The 23,753-nt window shown below is 37.3% G+C and overlaps 2 protein-coding genes across 8 annotated transcripts in view; one reads left to right on the forward strand and one right to left on the reverse strand.

Moving 5' to 3' along the window:
• The window catches only part of LOC106016928 (uncharacterized), a 23,122-nt gene extending 16,886 nt beyond the window's left edge, over positions 1 to 6,236 (forward strand). For both annotated transcript variants that reach the window (XR_003497421.3, XM_038179742.2), the window contains exons 3-4: positions 3,528 to 3,597; positions 3,695 to 6,236. Coding sequence is in view for 1 of the 2 variants with exons in the window: in XM_038179742.2 (XP_038035670.2) it covers positions 3,528 to 3,552 (25 nt within the window). In the remaining variant the exon portion in view is untranslated. The remainder of the gene's footprint in view (positions 1 to 3,527; positions 3,598 to 3,694) is intronic.
• The window catches only part of LOC101794040 (neuroendocrine protein 7B2), a 44,678-nt gene continuing 22,663 nt past the window's right edge, over positions 1,739 to 23,753 (reverse strand). For all 6 annotated transcript variants that reach the window (XM_038179741.2, XM_072038909.1, XM_027457853.3 and 3 more), the window contains 4 exons: positions 14,668 to 14,817; positions 11,544 to 11,656; positions 7,014 to 7,067; positions 1,739 to 3,200 (listed from right to left, as the gene is read on the reverse strand). In XM_038179741.2, coding sequence (XP_038035669.1) covers positions 3,105 to 3,200; positions 7,014 to 7,067; positions 11,544 to 11,656; positions 14,668 to 14,817 — 413 coding nt within the window. In that variant the 3' untranslated portion in view covers positions 1,739 to 3,104. The remainder of the gene's footprint in view (positions 3,201 to 7,013; positions 7,068 to 11,543; positions 11,657 to 14,667; positions 14,818 to 23,753) is intronic.

Here is a 23,753-nt window from a genome sequence, read left to right on the forward strand (position 1 = left end):
ATATATAACCTAGATTTTGCTGTTACACCTTTTTTTTTTTTTTTTTTTTTCTTAATAGGGTCATAAATATTTTATAGCCAGCCAAAACCAGTGTTATATGGTGTTACACTTTATTTTGTATAGCTTCTTCAAGCAAGTTATGTCAGAAATATGAGAGGTAATTAACATACTTGCAGATTTTAAAGTGCCTAAAAATGTTTTGTTTTCCAAATAATGAAATTTCTAAACAATGACAGCTATATACAAGCTCCTTAACTCACATGCACTATTAATGGAAAAAGGAATGATTACACATGAGAGAATGACCAGCCACTTATATCCTTTAATATGTTGTTTTGTGGCATCAGCTCTTACTCTTTTAGTTGGTGTCTTTGTTCGTTGATTGGAATAAACCAGCAATTTGTTCATTCTTTGTATAAAACTACATAAAAACATTTGGACTGCTGTTGGGAGACATGTTTTGCTTGCTTTTTGATCTGTAATGATTGTGGCACTACCAATCCCAATTCAAAAACATAGCTTTACTATGAAACTCAAATTAGAATAATTAATCTTATTATCATGGTGTCATAGCTATATTTTATCAAAATTTGACAGTAGTGTTTTTCAGTCTTATTTGTTGAACACTACAGTTGTCTGATGGACTCATGACTGGTACTGCTATGTATTTTCATTCTAGCAGACGTTTCCTGTAAAACACAACATTGCATTGCGCAATGTAAAGATGGGTGGTTTTTGTTTGTTTGATTGATTGATTGATTGTTTTTGTTTTTGTTATTTTTGAGGGGGGGAGGAGGAGGCTGTATTTAAAGACAAGAATATGTGTAAGCTGTGTAATTATCTTTTGCCTGCTCTGTGCTGATGTACCACACGTGGAAGGGCAGCTCCTCAGACTCCAGCAGTGAGAGGAATCTCAGTCATGGTGGTTTGTGGTGCCTGTCACATCAGCACACAGTGGGTGTAGTGAGTGGGTAAAGTATTTATAGGAATCATCTCTGGTACCATTAATCAAATATTATCTCTTTGCCCCTCCCTTTTTTTAGCCCCGCATTTACCGTATACACATCCTTTTATTATGTGCTGGTCCATATGAAGAGCTTAAAAATGAAATAAATAACTTTCATTGTTTCTTCTTTTGTTTTTGTGTGTGATTAAAATGGATTTTACTGCAGTTAATAAGGCCAGAATGTAGCTCAAATTACTTTAAAAGTAGATAAGATGGGTGACTAGATGAGGAAACACCAGTTTCTGAGGAGTAGAAATCAAGTGAAAGCCCCCTTGTCAGCAGGAGGGGCTGGCTGTGGGGCTAGGAGGAAGGAATGGCAATTTGGTGTACTTTCGGTCACTGGGTACCAAAGGGCTCTGGTTTTTAGTTCATAACATGGTATGTGTTCTGTCCTGTAGACAACCTTTGCACCTCTGCAGCTCTCAGTACCTGAGTGAAGACTAAGTGGGAGTGCAAATTAAAATAAACAGAGAACATGAGTCCTGCCCTGCAAGCAGCCGGGGTGCTCCCACCCTACTTAAGGCCCTGGAAACTGAGGGAGCTCAACATTTCACAGAAACTCCTTCATTTCTTGCCACATGCAATTATATACCCCACGGCATTACATACTCTCTTAGTTTTCTCTTCCAACATTTTTTTTTTAAAGAGGAAATATGATGAAAGACTTTATAGTTCAGCCTAGAATGTTACCGAGTTTTGCAATCCACCCATAAATAACTTGAGAGGAACAACTCTCTGCATACATAATTTATTGTGAATTACTTACTGGTAGGAAAGAAAAAGCAAATACCATACAAAGTCATATTTGTGATGTTAAGTTTAATCATACATAGCTAGGACTTTTAGTTTCTGTTACTGTCTCATCTGTTTTATCTGAGGTCACTGTTATTTTACTGTCTCTTTGTAGGACAGGGAAGAAAACTAGACTTTTTTTTTTTTTATAGGTTTGAAGTTCAAAGCTAATGTTATTTTCTATAATTCCAATGCCACATGTACATGGCTTGTTTCGCTTGTACTATTTCAGATGCACCCTGAAAATAACAACAATTTTATTTAATTTTGTATTCTCATCTTTAAGAAATCCAGAGCTCAGTTTGCTGCCATATAAAGTTCCTCAGGTCCTAGGGGCAAAAGGGCAGTTTAAAGCCTCCTGGAGTAACTTCAAGAGCAGTGATAGCTACCAGTGTTATTGGAATATCAAAACTTTTTAGAAGATCATCAACTGCTATGACCTGCACATCCTGGATTTGTATTCAGAGGATGTTGGCACAACCTTATTAACACAGATAACTGTCTCCATCTTCACTTATATCCCAGGGACACTTAATTTAAGCACTTCATTATGCACAAATGCTGCCTTTACTAAGACAAAAGAACAGAGGGGAAGATTAACTTCCACCCCAAAGTGCCATTGATAATGAAGGAAAATGCGCAAGGGTTCAGGAAAGTTGGGGACATGGAATGATTAAAACTAACAGAAAAGTATTCCAGCGGACAGAATAAAAAAAAAAAAGCAGCTTTTTAATTTTTAAATTTGCACAGAAATAACTGAGACAGATGAGCCTATGAAATATTTTGGAAAACGTCACTTTGCAAACCTTGTAGATTGCTTAAATGTTTATTAAAATAGACCAAAAGCCAAAATTCTCTGGGTAAAATAAATACTTTGTCTTTGCTAAGTAACAATATTTGTGAACAAAACATAAAACTATAATTTTCATGTGTCAAACATAGTAACATTTAAGATTAAATGCTGGAGTCAGACAGGGCATTTTTTTACATCTTCCTATTTACAAGCTGCTCATTAAGACCATTTACCTCACGTTAGCTATTAAAATGACTAACATTTTAAAAGTTTGCTCCATGACTAAAATAAAAACAACAGAAATGTCCTTTTACCATAGCTTAACGAAAAGCAGAACCATATTTTTGTTATCTAGGAGAACATACTGTTATAAATACAGCTGTTTTTCATCTACAATTATATAAATAATAAACATGCTGCCATTCACAAGGATTTTAATAGATGATTATATATAAGCAATATTACGATCTAGCAAAGGATGGCATGAGTTTTCATCATTCATTTTTATTGTACTTATTCAGGACCCTTGTCTTCATCAGAAAAATGTGGAACAGACTTCTTCGCTACAACATTGTCCAGTCGCTGTCCTTGCAGATATGGGTTCACACTCTGAAAAAAAATGTAAAATTATTAATATTTATTAGAAACACGAAAATACAGAAAAGGTAACTAGGAAAAGTGGACATATGCATATATTTCATATCTGTCAAATGTTAACAGACAAAGAAAAAAAAACTGCTCCCAGGGAGTAAAATCTAAAAGTCAATCAGTGCTCTGCTTTCTAATACATTTTTTGTGTGTGAGAATTTAACCCAATCCACTAAAAACAAAAAACTGCTACCTACCCCACAATGTGAACAAGTGGAGGAGGACTACCCAGTGTACAGGACAGGCTGGGTTAAACACTGTCTTTTTGCTCCACTCCTCCTTTCCCAGTTCAACAGAGAAGCAGCAGATCTAATCCCCTCACTCTCGAGGCAGGACAGAACTCACTGTGACTGTACAGGTAAGCTTTAGCTTAAATCACTGCTCCCTGATGGACCTTAAGCTGGGAGACAAGCTAGATACTACGACACCATTTTTAACCTAAGTCTTCTCTTCAGCCCATCTCACCGGAAAACCCATCTTTGCTCCCTTTCTTGATGCTGAGATAAAAAACTGCTGGCACAGAAGCAGAGCCAAGCAAAATTTTGGCATAGGAAATGGCCCTCGTACCACTGCCAGAACAAGGGAATGCTGGAAAGAAGATCCCTGGCGAGGCTTTAACTTCTCTTTGCGCCATGTAAGCAGCACAACGTGAGACTGAAGATGAACAGATCCTGTCTCAAAACTGTTTGGACATTATGGTAATGTAGAAAGCCTCTGCTTGAATTTTATCTGTACCAATTATTAAAATGTGTTAATTGTATCTGCAAGTATCAATCAGCTTTGTGGAGTTTTAAAATTAAAAGAGTATTATTTACACCCACTGTGTCCATGTATGCAAAATGCAAATGCATGTTCTCTTCTTCATGAATATAGACAAAAAATATAGTGTGCTGGTTTTTGATGACAATAAAAATTATTTGCCTCTCTAAGGATAAACTTCAGAGGAATTCAAATTTTCTAGTATCTCCTGATTCTCATCAGACTTCTCTATCGTAGAGATATAGAGAGAGGTACTTTTCTTGAGAAGTCTCTTTCACTAAAACCTAGGAGTTCAAAGCTAGGCAAAAACAAACAAAGAAAAAAACCTTAAAATATACATGAAATATTTCTTTTCAAATATCGCAAGTATTTGTCAAATCTCTGGAAAATATTTGGATTTGTTTTTATTTGCATTTAAGTCCATAAGTTTGTCCATATTTGTGGAAGCTATCATTAATACTTGATCACAGCGCAGAGCAGCCCTTTTGTTTTGTATTGTTTCTGAATGCTTTGCCTGCTACAAGTGAAAACATAAGAGTATTAAGAACCAGAAATGAGTGTGGAAAAATCTTTGAAAATAAAACTAACACTAATTTAATGCTCTAAATTGTTAAAAATAAGACACATGTAAATGATTTGTTTGTGTTTGTTAAAAGAAGTTCTGTTTAATGTTAATTTAGTGAAATTCAGCTGTTGCATAAACTTCTAGGAATTATTTGAAGATTCTTAGGAAGATTAATTGGTCTTTTTTTTGGAATGGTACTTGCTTGCTACTTTTTGAAATAAAGTAGAAGAGAATGAGAATACATTAAAAAAAAAAAAGTATCCTCAACAAACAAAAGAAAACACAAAATATAATGCAAAAATTCTGGCTGATATGACTAAAATTTTTTTAATCCCATACAGCTGTGTAGAATTCAAAGCAATGTGGTTCAGGAATACCTTTGCTGTAGGTTCAGAGCTGTGTACAGTGTGACTCTGTTACAGAACTCCTGTCATATACAGGGTATTAGATTATGGACACTGCTCATACTTAGAAATTCAACAAAGTGAGAATCACTAGTTAAATTAGAGGTCCCCATACACCTCCGTGTCTTCCACTGCAAATGCTGCAAAGTTTAACACAGTGGCAAATAGTAAATACATATCTTTGCTATAAGTGCTGCGTATGTATATATATGCCTGTGTGTGCAGATGTATATTTATATACATCTATATAAACATACGTTTATGCACAAATACTTAGGTTTTGTATAATCCCATAGACCCCTTTTGATGGTTATGCTATAGCATTGTACAGTGCCCTTCCTTTCCATGGACAGCCCAAAAATCCCCAGACATGGGACTTTTGGAGATGTGCTCTAATCTAACACTGGGATGTCCTGACCCAAAAGAGCAATTTGTTGCCAGCAACTGTCCTCAGTAAATTCCTTCGGTGTAGAAGGGCACAGAGGAGTGACAGGGAGCACAGCAGGTAAGAGGGTGTCAGATGGGCTTTTTGGTATCTGGAAAAAAGACACCATTCCACTGCTGTCATCTCTAGCTTATCCTGTTGTTGATACAGTGACAATTCCAAATAGTTTATTACAGCATTAGCAACCACTACAGTATTACTCTCAAAACAGTAAGATAATTTAAGTGATGTTAAATTCACACCTAAATGATACACCCATGCTAAGAAGAAAAAAAAATCTGCTGCAAAGAAAGAAACTGACACTTTCACCTCCTAAATTCTGGGCTATTCCTGCCCACAGGGTCTGTCATGTCTCTACAGCCATTAGTTGCCTTATATTTGATTACATCACTCAGCACATGAACAGAAAATGTGTATATGTACTATTTCTTCTTATGTATCTATCTCACTAATCATACTTTAACGTAGTATTCTAATGAGTGTTCTAATGGTGTTCTGTATTTATCTTTCCAGAGTAAAATTTACTTACTTGAGACCAAATATAGTATGTCCACACTTTTTCATTTTCTTTTATGTAACTTGAAAATCAAATGGAAATGGAAGGCAGACACTAAGCTGAATATAAGTCATTACCTATAATCGACCAGGGTTTATTACCAGTTATGTGTGAATCAGTAAGAAATCAGCTGACTTTTCCCTTTCTGGAAAGAACTTTAGGTTTGAGAGTTAAACAGACAAATAAATAAATAAATAAATCACCTTCACTTATGCTTCAGTTATTTCAACCCAAGTTTACTTCATTTACAGTATAAATTGTGCTGTCATATTTTACAAAGCTACTTTTTTTTTTTTTTTTTTTTTTTTTTTTTTTTTTTTTTTGGCAGAGAGCTAGGCTTCTTAATGTAAAGCCTCGTTTTCTTCTTGTAAAAAAATATACCAGCAGCAAAGCTAAAGACTGCTACTCTGTCTGAAAGTGATAAATGACAAGCTGATGCTACTGAAAAACAAGAGAATATAGTGACACGAACTGTGCAAAAATTCTCTGTGGTATGTGTATCTCCTCAGTGTAAGGGCCAGCAAGGTAACAACCCATTCATCCTTGTCTGCCCAGCAAGTGGGACACAGAGCTAGGAGTTTAATTCTGAGCTGCTTTGCAGTGTGCAAGTTAGTTGAATTTCATAGGCTTAAGGACCAATTCTGCTGTCGTTTACACCCAAACGCATACTGACACGTATGGGTAGTGGTAATTAGTTTTACTGATACATTTAATAGGAAAATTTTTATTTTGTTTTAAAGAAATCTGAATAATTTCAGATGGTTTCATGGAATCAGGATCACCACAGATAATACAAAGTTTGTCAACAAATGCTCTGCATTGAAGTGCATCTTCAGAATGCAACAGGCTTTAGTGAATTACATCTTGTACTCAGTGACAGTCACAGAGCCTGCTGTAGTAGCTTATCACAGACACTCCCTGACTTCAGGCATTACCTAAGGTATAACATGGATGCATTAGGCTAACTTTCTTTTTCAGCAGTATGATTTTAGTTCTTATTAGCTCTGTAGATGATAGAGGGACTATAAATTATTCTGATAGTTACCCTCTTTCTTCTTTTTGGACCACCATTCATCTTCTCAAAGAGTAAATTCTTGCTCTGGAAGGGGAAAAAACATAGCCATCAAACTCATTACACTCTTTTAAAAATACTACTCTTCCTATTAAATATTAGCATATGAACAATTCATAAGCAAGTTTAGATGGGTGTGTAGTTTTACAGGAAAGATAAATATATCCAGAATGTTAGCAGAAATATCCAGATAAACATTTGCAGTTCTTCAGGAGCAGTCAGTCTCATCAACAACTAAAAAGCCAGTAATTTTCCACTGTGTTGCACTGTATCTTTGAGCTTAATGCAGAAGCACACTAAGTACATGCTTGTATAATGATATAGGTTGGAAGTCCCACATAATGTCCCACATACATAGTAAAAATACATATACGTTAAAAAAAAAAAAAAAAAAGAAGAAAAATAAAAGAGAAAAAAAGGAAAAAAATGGGGAGGGGGAGGGAGAGAAGTTCTATCTCTGATACATCTTTCTATAGATTTGAGGTGACAAGAACAGAAGCAAAAATATTTCTTTTACAAGGGATTTTCTAATGAATTTTAAAAACTATAGTCAGTGTGATTCCTACTGTTTTGTTGTCTTTGCTTATTCCCTTCCAGATATCAACACTTTACAGTGCAAAGTTCTGCTGAAATGAGTTCAGCGCCAATTCTTCCTTTGTTTAAGTAGTGCCCTCAATAAAGTTTCTAAAAACCATTTGGTCCATAACATTTTTAATGGTGAACCTTTTAAAAACTGCCAAAAACATCTTGGCAGAAAGGAAAGTTATGATGATGAGAAAAAAAAAAAAAGAAAAGAAAAAAAAAAGAAAAAAAAAGAAAAAAACCGCACACACACACACAAAAAAAACCCTCTGACCATGGTTTATATGAGTGCATCCACATATTGTTATATTTCATACAAGTAGTGAGTTCTAATAAAGTCTGGAATAACACACACATGCTCAACACATTTTGTTTCAGTTCTGTATTATACAGAAAAACAAAACAAGACCCTAACCTGAAAATGGAAGGAAAGAAGAATTAGATGTATAAAAGCAGAACACTGTATAAACAAAGCCATTAATTCTGCTATAAACAACTGACCTAACGTTGATTATATAAATAGAAAGTGTAATTCTAGCGCGAGACAAATTCACCAAAACACTTCTACCCTCTGCACAGCCTTGATATGAGAAAAAACAAACATTTTCAAGTGTTACAATGACATCTGCCAAAATTGTCTGGTTTGTACTTCTCATGTTCATTAAGCCCAAAATTCGCAAGGCCTATCTCTTGCCCAACCTCAGTTATTTTATCTGAACTGTGCCAAAAGGGAACAGAGATGAAGTTGGCCAAGAGAGACATTCTTGGTTAGTCATTTGTGCAAACTCACTTAGGGAAAACGTAAATTTAACATTTAAAAAAAACGTGTAAATTATTCTCTGTAGTAACAAAGTGCCACTGAAGCCTCTCTTCATAAACTATATGGCTATACTTTTCATGAGAGGAAAAATAACGTCGCTGAAATAAGAACAATTTCATGACTACCGAAGCTAACATTCCTGTCCCTCTGGAAAATTCCTTGCAATTGAAGTGTTCCTGCTCAGGAAGGTCATATTTGCCTTGTCTGTTTGGGAATGCATTAAGACCGTAACTACTACTTTTAAGCACTGCATGCAGTGCAAAGCAAATGGGGTTATGGAGCATGATCTACGGGTGTGCATGAATGGCGAACCACAGCTCTGGAAATTTGTGCCGTGGCGTAAGGCCCTGAGCTCATCGGCTGCTGAATTTTGCCTGTGAAGCACTCGCTGTTCTCACCATGCGCCTGGGGCTTCTTAGGCGTGGAGGCACAGAGCTTCCCCAGCTAAAAATGAGCCTCAGCTGGAGATGAGCTGCACGCCTGATGAGGAGATGTTGCTTTGGGAGGAGAGTGAAGGGGAACTCCTGGCACATTGCAGGGCCTCAGGACTGCAGGAACAGCAGTGGCACGAGGAACCACTGCTTCCCTCTTGCTCCTGGAGCTTCCCTTGCACCCACCAGGTACTTGGAGGTTGGGATTTGGGCAGAAGAACTCAGGAACTAAAATGATTGCAACCAGTGCCAGAAAGGTTTACCCTTCAGTCTTTCAGAGGTCACTGAAACTTGTTTAGGTCAGTAATGATCAGCAGCTCTGTAATGTGGGCTTGCACAATTATTAAGCAAAAGTGAAAAGGAAAATTGCATTACCAAGGTTGCACACTTTCAAGAGGGCTTTTTTATTCCTGCATTAGTCAATTTGCAGTCCATCAAGAATATCAAGCATGATAATTGCTATTACATCAAGCATACTACATTGAGTTCAATAACCTGTATCTATTGTCTGAAACTGAAGATGGATACCGAACCTACTGAACCCACCATTAATAATAACCACCATTGCCAGCCAGATATTTTAAAATGTCAGTTGGCAAAGCGAGATGCACTTAACACTGCTCATTATAACTGAAGTTAGAATAAAATGAAATCTGTAAGTGACTAGTTTCAGGATTTCAGTAAAATTAGAAAGCCAGAGATGGCAGCTTCTTTTAACAAGGAGATCAGTCTTGTGGTATGTTTTCCTCCTTGCTTCCCATTTGCATTTCTTTCTACTGAATTTGATCCCTCCTCGCTAGCTGATAAGCACAACTGGCATTATTTCTACCCTGAGAGTGAAATGCTATTCACTATTTCAGTAGAAAAAAGTGTTGTTGAAAAACATCGTTGCTTTTAATTTACTATTTGTACTGATACTGGTTTAAGAAAACAAAGCTGAACTTTCTCTTTTTAACCCCTGACCCCCCTGGGATGCTCATTTATGCCTGACCTCGCCCAGATGACAGTAAGTGACCTAAGAGAAAGATCTGATCGACTTTCTTTCTCCGTTATAAAGTCTCAGATAGCTAATTTTTAGAGTGCTTTTCAGCTCTCATTTTTTTTTCTGGCAAAGGAAAAATAACAAAAGCAGCCATAAAAATGGATACCACTGTATTTCCCAATCTTTTTAATGTGTAGTAATATACAGTGAGGAGGCAGTCAGGGCAATACTCCTGGATCTCGGCAGAACATTTACTCATGTACATTACCAGCTGTTTCATCTCTGATTAAAAAGATTGGGACTTGGCTCTGCTGAAGCTAGATATGATTACTGTTTGGGACCTAACAATCTCTTTTAATCCACGTGTGAGTAGTTTATTCCCTAAATTAGAAGTGATGGATGGAGAAATGAAAAAAGGCCAGTATTCGCTAAGGATTACCTACCATTTGTTAACTATGTGTGTTGCTGATGACAACACAGTACGTACATTGATTCTGAAATAATGCTGTAGGCCAAAGATTTGCAGAAGTGTTATTATAGTCTTCAAAGTGGCATTATGAAAGTAAATTACTTTTAAATAATAAGAAAACTAACAGCATTATCTGGCATAAATAATAAAGTTCACCATCTGGTGTTTTTAAAATGAAAACCTTTGATGGTAATTACTTAGAATGCAACAGGGGTTTCCAAAATTTGGATTTTTGGCATGATTGTCTGTAGAAATTTAGCACTCACATAAGTAATTAAGACTATAAATCTTACATTGGTTTGATCATGAACGATGAATCATTGTCTCACAATTACAGCCGGAGAAGAGGCTGCCAAACATGTCTATTTATCGATATACGCTTAGAGAGCACGGGTTTAGGGCAATCTTAAGTAAAGTGCTGTAACAATGTATAATGAGATTTCATGATTTGCTCTAGCAGCATAAATTATGATCATTGTTATTGTTTTCCTGGCGCCTGAAGATGGATTTGGGATCGGACATTTAACTGATGTAATCTAAGATTAAGCGGCAGAGCTTTCTTTGGAGCCTCTAGCCTGAAGAAATAGTCTAGCTGGAGTTATTAAAGTCCTTGTACGTGTAAAGCAAGATTTTTACCCTTAGTGTATCTCGCTGTATTTATTATATGCAATGTATAAAATAGTTTTTAAAAAAAAATACTATAAAATAGCTCCAATAGAGCCTACTGATGCTCTGCTCCCATGCAAGCCAAAAGCAGTGGAAGGGGGAAACAACAGCACAAAGGCAAACTGCCCCCTCCCGCACTGCTTACCCGCCCCAGTCTGGTTTGCACCAGGCTCTGCCCAGGAACCCACTTATGTTCTGGAGCCTCATGATAACTAACAAGCTGAGCCGATTTTGGCTACAGGCGCACCGCATTTTGAAATGTGGTTTGCTGCATTTATCACGCACATACATAGTTGTCATGCTTTGGGACATAATGAGACAGGGGTTTCTATTTTCTGCTTTTATGGGCTTTTCATCGATCATTTTTCTTAGCCACTATTTCTGTATTTTTAAGGGCAAGTTCATCTTTTTAAGAGGCTTCCTTTAGGGTGATAATTCTATCAGCAATGAACCCAGTATTCTCCTTGTGACTCTATAGTATCCGAGGCAGCAGCAGATGAAACTCAGGTTCACAAGCAGCAAGAATATCAACATATCAAGAATATCAACTCACCCACTTGCCCACATTGGGATAGTCATGCTCTGGATCAAAAAGGTGCTGGTGCAGCTGGTATTCCCTGCTGAACTCCGCTGTGTCGGGGGTGTTTTCTAGACACCCATCATTGACTACAAAGGCATGTTAGAAAGCAGTGAGTCCTTAGTAGCTTTAAAACAGATATCCACTTTTAGAAGCAAACTTTTAAAATGTAGTTTTGCAATTTAAAAAAGCATATAAAGAACTGGATAACTGGAAATACAATTTTATTTTATTTTTTTATCTTTTGCAAGGAGTTTGTCAGGATCCATATTTCTTGAAGAACCCCACAATTTATTGAAACTCCAAAACTAACAAAATTTATTTTCCAAGCTCTCCCATCTCCTTTTTGTTTTTCTTTTAAAGCAGTGATTGAGATTAATTTTACATAGAACTGCTTGTTACACTGATTTGGAAGGGATCTTATTTTCATTTTTAAATGCCCTCAGGAAGTGATAGAAATTGTTTAAACAATACTTTTGAAGCTCATGGTAAAATGAGTCTGTAAGCAAAGGCAGAATTTCCTTCACTAATTAGCTATTTGTGGGGCTCCATTTCTGGTTTGCTATTTTGTTAAAAATAGATTAAATTTGTTTACACATCATACATTCCCTTAAAAATGCAATGTGGCAGAAGCTAAGGGTATTTGTGCAGATTGATACTAATCTGATGAGTGTAGAAATCTCTTTTATCACAATGGATGGCTTTGCAGACATTGTCATGTCAAGGATAATATCTTTTTAAAAAGTCTGCTTATGGACTTTTTACCAAAATAAGTGACCTTTAGATTAAACAACAATTCAGGAACTTGACGCCAGATCAGCTCTTTGGATAGAGTTTTGCTTCTGGAGCTCTCTTTTCATTGCCAGCATCATGCACTTGCAATCCCTGTTGCTCACAGACATACCCAAGGAGATGCTAGCACACACGGCATGACACTGGGCAGCAAGCAGCTGCATCCACCAGAAGACAGACGCTACAGAAGGAACACTGGACCTTCCCTTCCATCCTTGTGTGATCATCTTGTACAAAACTTTATAGGTGGATCATTTTTTTCCTTTAGATGTGGGAAACAGTAAAGACCTAACATAAAAATGAATTAATTAAATGACCTAAGGAGGTTTATTCCAGTGGATCCCATTTTCTTTCTTTTCTCTTTAGGAAGAAAAAGATGTAAGAAGTGGGAAAAGTAACCATGCTAGTTAACAGACAGAAACTACGCACTTAGTTTCTGTGCACTTAAACTAATATTCTTTTTAACTAGGAGCACTTAAAATTTATTTCAGTCTCAGCAGGGACAAGGCCATCTCAGGAGAGAAGTAGGTGACAACAGAAATGTGGTTGACCTCCTCACATTGTCTATGTCTATGACTTTGGGTAGAAAACACAAAGAGAAGCTGGACATATGTGTGCCCTCTGCGACTGCTAATCAAAAAGTCTTCAAACTCAAGTGCTCGAGGCTTATGTATTCCTGCTGTGGAATGTGCATATGTAGACAGTGACTGGAAAAATTGTTTTCCATTAAGCAAATCCACAGACCTGATTGAGGAAGGCCTCCGGTAATTTGTATGCATAATACAGTTTTAACAGTCACCACTTGAATTTCCATTTAAGGCTCTGAAAAACATTTTACTCTAATCCTAGTAGATGCTATCTTCACTCTCAGCGTACCTATGGCAGAGTTTATCTGAGCAGGCAGCACTTCTCAAGGAATTCTCCTCATGCTCATATCTGACTGTACTGGTCTAGATAGCAACTTTTATTTCACCCAAGAAAGAAAAATTAAAGGGATTTTCAAAGTCATTTCTCTGGATGCCAGGTTTTTATTTATTTAATCACTTACAGAAGTTTGCTGGACAAGCAAAGCAGATAAAAAGTCTATGTGCTTTTGTGTGTGAGAAAACATCATTTGCAACCTGTCAGATGCAGCTATATTGAACAAATGGAAGATGAGACTACTTCAGAAGTGATGCAGTCATTATCACCAAACAGGCTGTAATAGAAATCAGTGTGGATGGCTATTTGGATTTCTTTTATTATATGATGTTTTGAATGCAATGTAAAAACACTGTTTGCAAAGCTTCTCACGACAATTTTTTAAATCAGTTCTAAGCTAGTTAGAATATTTTTAAATAAAAATGTGGACAACTGTTTTGCATTACCAAAGAACATAAATGAAGACTGAAGAGAAAAGATTTTGAAAGGATCTCTTAGCTCACAAATAAAAAGCGACAGAAAAAAAAGAGTGCTCATTCCCATTCCGAGTTCCAGCATCCAAGGCAGCCAATGGGTATTTTACTACTATTTTCTGTACTGGAAATCATTCCTTGGCTCAAGTAACAGGAAAAAAGATCTATTTCCTTAGGGTATGTCTATATCATGCACATGTAGTGCTGCTTTAGAGACCACTGAGCACTAGCCATGTGCATGGCTTAGGAAACACACTGGTCCGACCAAATGAGGGACGCGCTAGGTGTCTCAGGTATACCACCACTCCCACTCTCCCCAGCTGCACTGCTACTCTGCTGGAGCTAGCTTGCTTGTAATGAGTTGGGGTACGTCCACATAGTTCTCCATTTCTTGGCGCGGATGCACCCTCAGTGAGCTATAAAGCCACATGGATGAGAGCCAAGGTATCTTAAATATTGACTCATGGTCTGGGTTGGAGATCAGGGCAGACAGTTTCATTCCTCTTGGCACAATGAAAGTCTCCAAAATAAGGGTAAACCTCATCTGTACAGAACAATAACTTTTTTTTTTTTTTTTCAGGGGCCAGCCTAAAAATGAACTCCCTCAGGAACAAGATTCTATCACAAAACTCACCAACTTCTACTCCAAGGTCAAGATGATTTCTTCCATCTCACCTTCTCTAGCAGACATATAACAATAGAGAAGGTGCATATATATATATATATATAAGGTACATATATTTATATAAAAATAAAATCTAATATAAAACAACTGATTGCTCTACAGTTCTTCTCCCAGGGTACAGAAAGACAGGAAACACACATCAGTGATCAACTGTTGTACTGTTTAGCACATCACCGGAAGACTCAGTAGCACAGTAAATGCAGAGGTACGAAGGCTGCAGCAGAATTACCTGTTTTTCCAATAGGACAGGGATTTGGGGGGTCAGGATATCCTTGATCTTCACTGAAATCCTTTGGTATATTATCTCCTGTCAGCTCAGCCACAATGTTTGGGATATTGCCATAAGGACCCAAGTGCTGGAGACCTTCATGTGCACCACCTAGCAAAGAAGATTTATACACAGCTTTTTTACAAGATGAAAAGTATAAATGCTTTAGTTTCTCTAAGTAATCCAGATTTAGGTTTTAAAAATACATATAATTTTTACAGAGACAGATCCAATTTAGATTTCAAAAGTCTCTTTTAAAAATATCACCATGTGACCTAAATCAAATAACAGGTAACAAGAAATTAAACTAGGAAACAAAGTTGGCTGCTTATTAATCTCAGGGTTTCTTTCCCTCTCCCCCTCCTCCCTTTTTTAATTATTATTAACTATATAATTTATAGGTAAGAAAATGCAAAAACAAATAAACATGAGTCAGTAACGGAACTTAAAATATTTACTATACAATCTTCACTCACTGATGATGTTATTGTTCACTGAAGCAAGTAATAACTGAAGAAGATGTGGCAAGATATCATCATGCTACATTAATGACAATGTAAAAGGAAATAATACTATGTTTACAGCCTTGCATATTATTTATACTTTAATAAATTCAGTCATGTGAAGGGATTCAATACACCATATCAAATTTGGTATATACAGCCAGAAAAATGACTTTAAAATCAAACTGTTTCCTAAATGCAAATTTGAGTTTCCTGCACTAACAGTGAAAAGTGATTAAGAGTCCATACACTGGACGTATACAAGGCATTCTTGTGCACGTACACCTACATTGCAGTCATTTTGGTACAAAACATCACATTCAGTGACTTTTACACCTTTGCCTACTAGCTCAGTACTAGATTCAAGCTTTCATACCTGTCCTGCAGGACACAGGGCACCGTGACTGTCAGGTCACAATGGCAGCGCGCAGCCCTGTGGTAGTGCAGCAGCTCTCCGTAACCCTGCCAGGCAGGGCAGGCAGAGGTGTTTCCTGCTCCTGGGCAAGTGCAACACAACAGGCATGCTGCAGCCAGTGGGACTGGGGAAGGGGGAGCAGGCTGTGGCTCTCCTTCCTTCTCCCATGCACCTCAGCCTTGGGCTCCTCACCTCTGATAATCAGGGTCTTCCACAACAGTTTTGGGAACCGAGCTCAGTCCAATCTCTCTATATTCTTTTCTACAATTATGTATGTGCTCAAGGGCACATACATAATTGTAGAAAAGAATATAGAGATATTTTTTTTTTTGTTTTGTATTTTATATTTTGTGCATGCATTACTGGCCAAATGCATCTAAATGCTAAAACCCAGCTGCTTGAGGAGTTTTCTAAGTACTTCAAAGAATACAGCATTTTTTTGAATTTTAGACCAATGAAAACTTAGTTTCAAGTATGCTCTTTGTCCTGCCATAAAGCAAACACCACACATACTGCAGCAACAGCTAATGTATATTTGAGTACTGAGATGGTTGTGTGACAGCACAACATTTTTAAAACAGTATATAGTGAGGACTAAAAATGTAATGTCCATTGAGAGATTCCACTACCAGTCAATGAGAGGAAAAGGAATTTGAGTGATGGAAAAATATGAGTTAAAGAGTGAATGCAGATAAAACTGTTTAGGTAAATAACATGATCATCGTCTTATCAACAAAGTCTTATTTTCAATTTATATAATTATCATAGCTCCAAAAGATTGGAATAAAGTTTCTGAAAATGCACAAGCTGCTCCAGAAGAATCGTTCAAGTACTCCTGTCCTGAATTACAAATAAATATTACCAGCATAAGCTGCATTTTTTATGCAGCTAGGCATTGTAAACTAACATAATCCCTCTCAAAAATAGCTAACATAAGTCAGTCTTAAGAAATTTTGTATCTGTTTCTACACTTAGAAGTAGTAGTTCTGTCAAGTTTTCCGTATTTCACAAATAAGCAGTTGGAAGTTGGCACCATAGTACCAGAAGCAACTTAGTCTTTAAGCATATATATTTAAATTTTATTTGCATGATGGACTAAAATCTAATCAAAATGTAATTTTTCCCCTCAAATACAGATTTCTTATTCTATAATGCAATGTTGAAGGAAAGTTTTACAGATATGTAACAAACATAAACGTAGTCCTATAAAAACTTTGTAACTGTGTTATATGAGGTTTGTAGCTCATGTAGCTGACTATGAGATGTGGTACTAAAACCTGAAAATAGTTACACACACTATGAACTTTATTATACATTTACAGTTCATAGTCAACACAAAGATGATGCTTGAAAGAACTGTATAAATTCACAATAATGCTACGGAGATACATTAAAAATGTATAATATACATTTTTTTTCTAATGGTATTATTCAAATATCTAATATACAGCATAAAATACTTTTGCACTGAGATCCTTCACATGAAGATTGATTGCATATATGTACTTTAAAGCATCAGATTATAATTCTGCTGTAAACTAAAGAACCACATAATCAATACATGTTTGAACATCCTGTATACAATGTGGTTCACTATGGGACAATCCATCAGATACAAGCGTATCTACACTTGCATGTGGTGCAGACCTCTTGGCACCAAGGCTTCATCCATAAAGAAAACAGAGGTACTTAGCAGGCTCCAGCGTGCTATATATACAGGCAAGTTTAAACTGACTGCCAAGAATTCTTTTGACTGAGTACAAAACAATCTTTTTATATTAATATAAAAGATTGTTTCCTTTAGGTATAAATGTTCAGGATCATTTAAGGGTTTTTCCTTTCTTTCCAAAAGAACTGGATACAATAGCACCTGCTCTGGTGCCACAATTTAGCACGCTTGAGTGACTTAATAGTGTTAGCAAAGATCATTCCTTATAAGCTGTGATAAATAGTCCATTCAATCAAGACTGCAATAATAAAAATGAAATGCTATTAATATACCAAATGTGAGTATTATGTACAGTTATTCACTAACTGCATTAGTTTTGGTATTGTAATGTTATTGATATTAAGCAACATATTAGGATTAATATATGGCAGCTACCAAGTCAAAATATTGTAACACAAACATACACACTGCCATGTAAAAAATAGCACAAAATGGGTCTCTACCAAACCTTGAGGAAGAGACTGAAGTAAAATGACAAGAAGACTAAATATTGAGGAATTTTTTGTAATTTCCTATCCAAGCATAGCATGAGAGACACCATTGTTGTATTGTTTGAAACTGGACTAGAGAAACCCAGAGGGACGGTACAGAGAACAGTCCTGTACTGAGAAAGGGTGGGCTAGATAGCTGTATGTTTTTCTCCTCTCTGCTTGCTTCTTGTATGAACTGGCTTTGTGCAGTACGTACTAGCAGAAAAAGTAAAACAAAAATAATCAGCTCCCTTTCATGTGTGGGATATCTGTGTAAGCATGTGGTTATTTTACTTCCCTATAGGATAAACTAGAAGTTTAGGTCTTTTGGACTGAGGTCTGTATTGTCATAACTAAGCTTTGGATTTCATTTGAAACATATGCATATACGTAGCCATGTTCTGGTACTGGTCATGAACTGTTGTAGAGTGGAAAAGAAGAAATGGATCAATTGCTCCCCACATTCATATAATCCTGAAAAAGTCTTTAATTATCTCACCAACTGCTACTATCATCTCAATTAGAGATACTTGGAATGACTAAAAATTTAAAGTACACATTTTAGCTCATTTCTCTGTAGCAATAATACTGTCTCTGTGGCTCGGAGGACAACAAAACCACTCTGTTCTTAGAAGTGGGAAAAAAAAACAAAAAGGGAAAAGGGAAAAAGGGAGAAAAGGAAGGACAGAGAGCAACTAGTCTCCTGCCAGTATTGAATATTTCCCCTGATAAAACAGATCTGATGGAAAAGCTGAAGTTCTGGTTGCTGCTACCCATCTGTTAGTGGCACAAAGTACAACTGAAAGACATCTGCTCTCAGAAATAATCCTTCTTATTTAATACAACCAGCCACCACTACCCCTGAAAGTCATTTCAATAAGGCCAGAAAGAACTGATCTTCAAAAAAATGTAAAACTTTTGTAAAACATTTCAAGACAAATAACGGGACATGTTTCCTTTTCAGTCTGAGTAGAATAGTTTCCTGCTTCATTGTGTAGATAAGGTTACCCCATTAAAAAATTCAGAAAAGAGGTTCTTTGGCCAATCTTAGCACAGAAGAACAAAATAGAACAGATTGTGTCAGCTGTGAGTAAACAAGTCCCAAATTAAAGCCCTTTATTATCAGAGTTATGATTGCTATTCTAGTTTTCACCTTTTTACTCTTAAATATCATGAAGCATTTAGATTCCTAAAGTGCCCAAGCCCTCCCAGACATGTGGGGGAAGAGTCCTCCCACATGAGAAGTGCACTTCTTTCAATCCATCTTGAGCTGTACAAACGCCAAGTATGAGCTGCAAGGGAAGACTGGTATACCTTATCCCACTTGTGTAAGGTTCCCCAGGGAGCCATTGCCAGCTTGAGATGAAGTGTACCAAGAATCTGTCTGACATGCACCCTTTTTGCCATTTTCCCTCACATGATGACCAGTACAGGAAATGATAGACAAGGAAATGTGATGCTGGAGAGGAATTCTTCACATGGGGAGACTCCTCTGGCAGCTCTTTGCAGCTGCCTTGAATTTCGCCAGGCATGCAAAGCAAACTTAACTGCCTGAAGAACTCTAGCAGGCAGCATCCCAGGCTGGTCTCCAAGATCTGTATGGTATATTATTTCTCTGCTGTAAGTTAATTCATTAAATTTAAATAGATGTTAATCAGAGATTCGATACCATCTTTACTTCTTTTCAAAATGTTTTGTTAATCTAGACTATTAGTTCTTGTAACTGGTGAAAATCTTCAACTCCTTTTCCAGTGTGTCCTCTCTGATCCAGGAACAGCTTTTTCCTTTCATCGTGACAGCTTTCCATACCATCCTGCAATTCCGACACCAGTCATCCTGCCCTATTTACCTTTGCTGTGTCACTGCTGCATTCAAAAGTAATGTCTAATTCCTAATCAAAGGCAAGTTCATCAGTATGCTTTCTGATACTTCTGTACCTTAAAATGGGACATCAGCCACTAACCTTTTTCATTTCATTTGTTATCTGCAAGAGTCCCCACAATGTAATTTGATTAATTCAAACTGTCCAAAATATCATGAATGTAAAAAAAAAAAAAAAAAAAAAAAAGCAAGAAATGCATTTTAATTTTTCTTACCCTTTCTAACATAATTGGAAACTTTACTGCATTTCCCCCTCTGAGTTTTCAGCTAGTTTCATCTTAAAGTACTACTCTTTGTTGCTGAGATCAATCAAGGTCAGGAAATGAGCAGCACAGAAGAAATTAGAAACAATAACATTTATTTATTCCACAGAAGCTGATAAATAAGAGAACAGGGAAGGAGAAAGTGCACAAGAGAACCAAGAATGGAAAAAAGCAAATCTAGCCAGCTTCCTTAGCCATTTAAGAGCATGCCTGGGGAAACCCAAGCAAACTACAACTGCACATAAAAAAGCATCCCAGATTCCAGAGTCAGCTTCCTCTCCTCTTAATGGCATAAAGTTTCTTTAAACTGTAAACATTAATTTTCCTTTTCTCTGCAGAGGGACAAATTCCTCTCAATGTATTTTGTAAAGCTTTAGCACACACATCATACAATTACTGACCTTGTTTTCAGTGGATGATTCAGTTTTATCCCATATTTTAATTACAAACAGTACAGATATTTATGATGCAAAATGCTTTTATTGTGAAATGGCTGGGACCAAACAACGCCCATGCCTCTCTCACAAAGAATTTATAACAGTAGCTTATATGCCATTATTATTCATTATTCAAATTGCAAACACAATAAAAATATCTAGCAGTTCACTTGCTGACAGAGCACCAAAGCAATCTCTTCTGTCTCCTTTTGTTCAGCAGTTCTGTAATGGCTATATTAATTTGCCTTCAGCCTGAGTAGAAAGCTTTCTCACTTCACTGTGTAGATAAGCTCAGCCTTTTTACAAAGTGCAGCCTACGGCAATTAGCAGCCTTTGCCACATTGACTTCCAGCTACTGTGCACCTGCAGGGTCAAGGAAAAGCATGTCCAGCAAGAAACATGTGCCTGTTCCTGGCATATAAGGTGTAATCTAATGACGATGTGTGCAGCACACGGCTTTGTGAAAACAGACAACAGAAGAAAGCAGATGACCTACGTTATCTCACAAGGTATGCGACACTATTCCCATCCTGTAAATGCAGATGTGCCAGCTAAGGAGTAGAGCACTTTATTCACTGGCATTGACATGGGTCTGTGAGAAGTCCAAAAGATCCATCACTACCAACATACAGCAAAATATGCCTCTGGATCCTACAATGGGAAGCACAGAAGCAGCTGATTTACCTAGAACAGGACCATGTTTTCTATCCTCTGTTCCACTGAACTTTATGAAGTTTTCATGCTTGTTTCACATTCATATCCACTTCAATTCTATTTTTCATGCAGATGGCACAAAGTCCCAGCTGGTTCTTCACCAGAAGCATTTCAAAGCTTTGCTTAACAACTGCGAACTCTGACAAGTGCAACCAGCATAGGTTTTCTAATTCCCAGAAATGATCATATCATCAACAGCAGCAGTGTGAGGTTACAGGTTTCCTAAGTCTCTGCTTTGGTGAGCTGTACAGCCTCACAACCACAGATACAGAGGCCTTGCTCTTCACTAATTCCCCCAGCACAGCCTGAGTCAAGATGCAGGTTTTCCTGCACTTGAGTACAAGCACTGACACCCAATGGAGACACAAGGGTCAGGTAAGACCAGGCCAAACTGCTCTTCGATCTATGATAGGGACCCAGGCTGGATAACCTGATGCACTCCAGCATCCCAAGGGGAGAAGCTGGTTTGTTTCTCTCTCCCGCTCAGCAGCTGAGAACATTCCTCCTCTCATTCATTCCCAAAGCAGCTGTGAGGGCACTGCTGAAAGCATTCACAACGGGAAGCACAAAGAGAATAGTTCTGGAAACCTCTGGAGCATGCCAGAGATCCTATCTTCTGCACACTACACCACAATCAAGAAAAGCAAGAATCTCCTCTTTGTCTAGACTTTTAAAATATCTTTTCATAGAACCAAATAAATTAAGGAATCTTTCCTTACTGCAAGTTAATTTAAAATCCAGATGGGAGCAGGGAAAATGCACATGACTGTGAGAACAATTGCAATAAGGTATAAATCCTAATAAATGCACCCAAGGACTTATTTTATGCTTGTGAAAGACAAGCAGGGAAAAAATCTTAGAAAACACGAGCTCATCATAATTTGGCCAATCTTCACTGGCAGATTTTTAAATAGTTATGGAGCATATTTCATTGCTAGATAAAATTTTACAATTTTGTATTAAATTTCTGCACACCATCTGCCAACACTAGAAAACAGTAGTACTGTAAAGCAACAGACAATACAGAAGCTAACATATTCCACCTCCTCCTCAGATTTCTTGCCTCCCTTTTCAGTTTATTTCCCTCAACTAACATGCACAAAAATACAATATTGGATATAAACATTTGCTTAATCCCATTCTAATTGATTAATTACCTTTAGGTACATGAGAATCTACTTCTAATTCCTGCCGACCTGCCTGCCACCTTTCTTCCACAAAAGGGCCCCATCTCAAACTGATTTCTCCTTTGGTAGCAACTTTCAGAGATAGCTTTGCAAATAGCAGCAGAGGTCTGTATTGCACAACAGCTGGTCACAAAGTTAGTGGGAAATTTCAGGAGCTGGGGTTACTTTATCTTCTTGGTTCTCTACAACAGTGACACCTGAACCCCCTCCTGCCACCACAAAAAGAGGAGACTGCATACACACATAATTTAAAAACAAACAAACAAACAAACAAAAAAAACGGTTCAAATCTTGTTATTCTTCTGTTTATGGATATATAGGTATAAACTATTTTATGTGCAATTTCAGATGAAGAAAACCCGCTATAAAGCACGACTGTAATTTGGCTCCTAGCTTTTAAATGCAGGAATTAACATCTTAAATTGCTTCTCTTAAGACATGCACCACCTCCTGATACTCTATTTCTGGCTGTATCTGACTTTATAATTCTGGAATAAAATGCAAAGACAATGTTAAATATTTTTAATAAGATCTATACAAATCCAGATGTCTACCATATTTATATATAAAAAGTACAGCTTTACCATTTTCAGTTTATGTCGCAAATCCAAGATGCCCATATTAAATTTTGAAATAATATTTGTTAGGCTTTTTCATTAATTTGAAAACCAAACCAAAACCAACCCTGAAAGCAGAGACTACAGACTAGTAGAGTGATGTTGAGGTTTGATTTTCTTTGTTAAATGTCAGGCCCATAACACAGTGTTTGATTAAAGTCATGTGTGCTTCAGCAAAAGCAGTCCCACTGTGAATGTAACTGTATGTTTTAACTGCAGCAGGACTTTCTCTATAGAACAGATACAATAATCCAAATCCCAAACCATTGTGTGGTCTCTGTGCACCAAATTGACACTACAAAGTGGCCCCGAAGCAGCAAAATTGGCTGTGGGAGGTCTGCCCCAGCCCAGCGGCACAGTGCCAGCTCAGTGACTCCTATGCTGCTACCCCCAGATGCTGGCACAGGGGATGTAAATGAGAACAGAGGGGATGCCGCCACACCATCGTCATGCTTGCTGACCCTCAGATGTTCCATTCCCCTGCCTCTGTCAGTGGATATTGCTTCCAGTCACCCAAGGATGTGCAAATGTGCTGGGGCACAGGCATAGCACACAGTAGCCCAACAGCAAACGAGTGCAGTGGTCAGTCATTTTTGTCTTAGTTTCACCAGGTTCATTCACAAGCAACAAGGGGATTGAACCATTTTTGTGGGAAGAAAGTAGCAGCCTTGTAGGCGTGTTACAGAGCAGACAGCAAGGCAATTCAGCCCATCTTATTTGGAAAATGTAATATGTGAATATTCTGCATGTTTTTCTCATAATGTACATTTTATGCAAGGCACATTTGTATGTAGCCTGTGCTGATAAGTCATTAGTTCTTAGTGAAGATAT

Source organism: Anas platyrhynchos, chromosome 5, assembly GCF_047663525.1.
Source record: "Anas platyrhynchos isolate ZD024472 breed Pekin duck chromosome 5, IASCAAS_PekinDuck_T2T, whole genome shotgun sequence".
Taxonomy (NCBI): domain Eukaryota; kingdom Metazoa; phylum Chordata; class Aves; order Anseriformes; family Anatidae; genus Anas; species Anas platyrhynchos.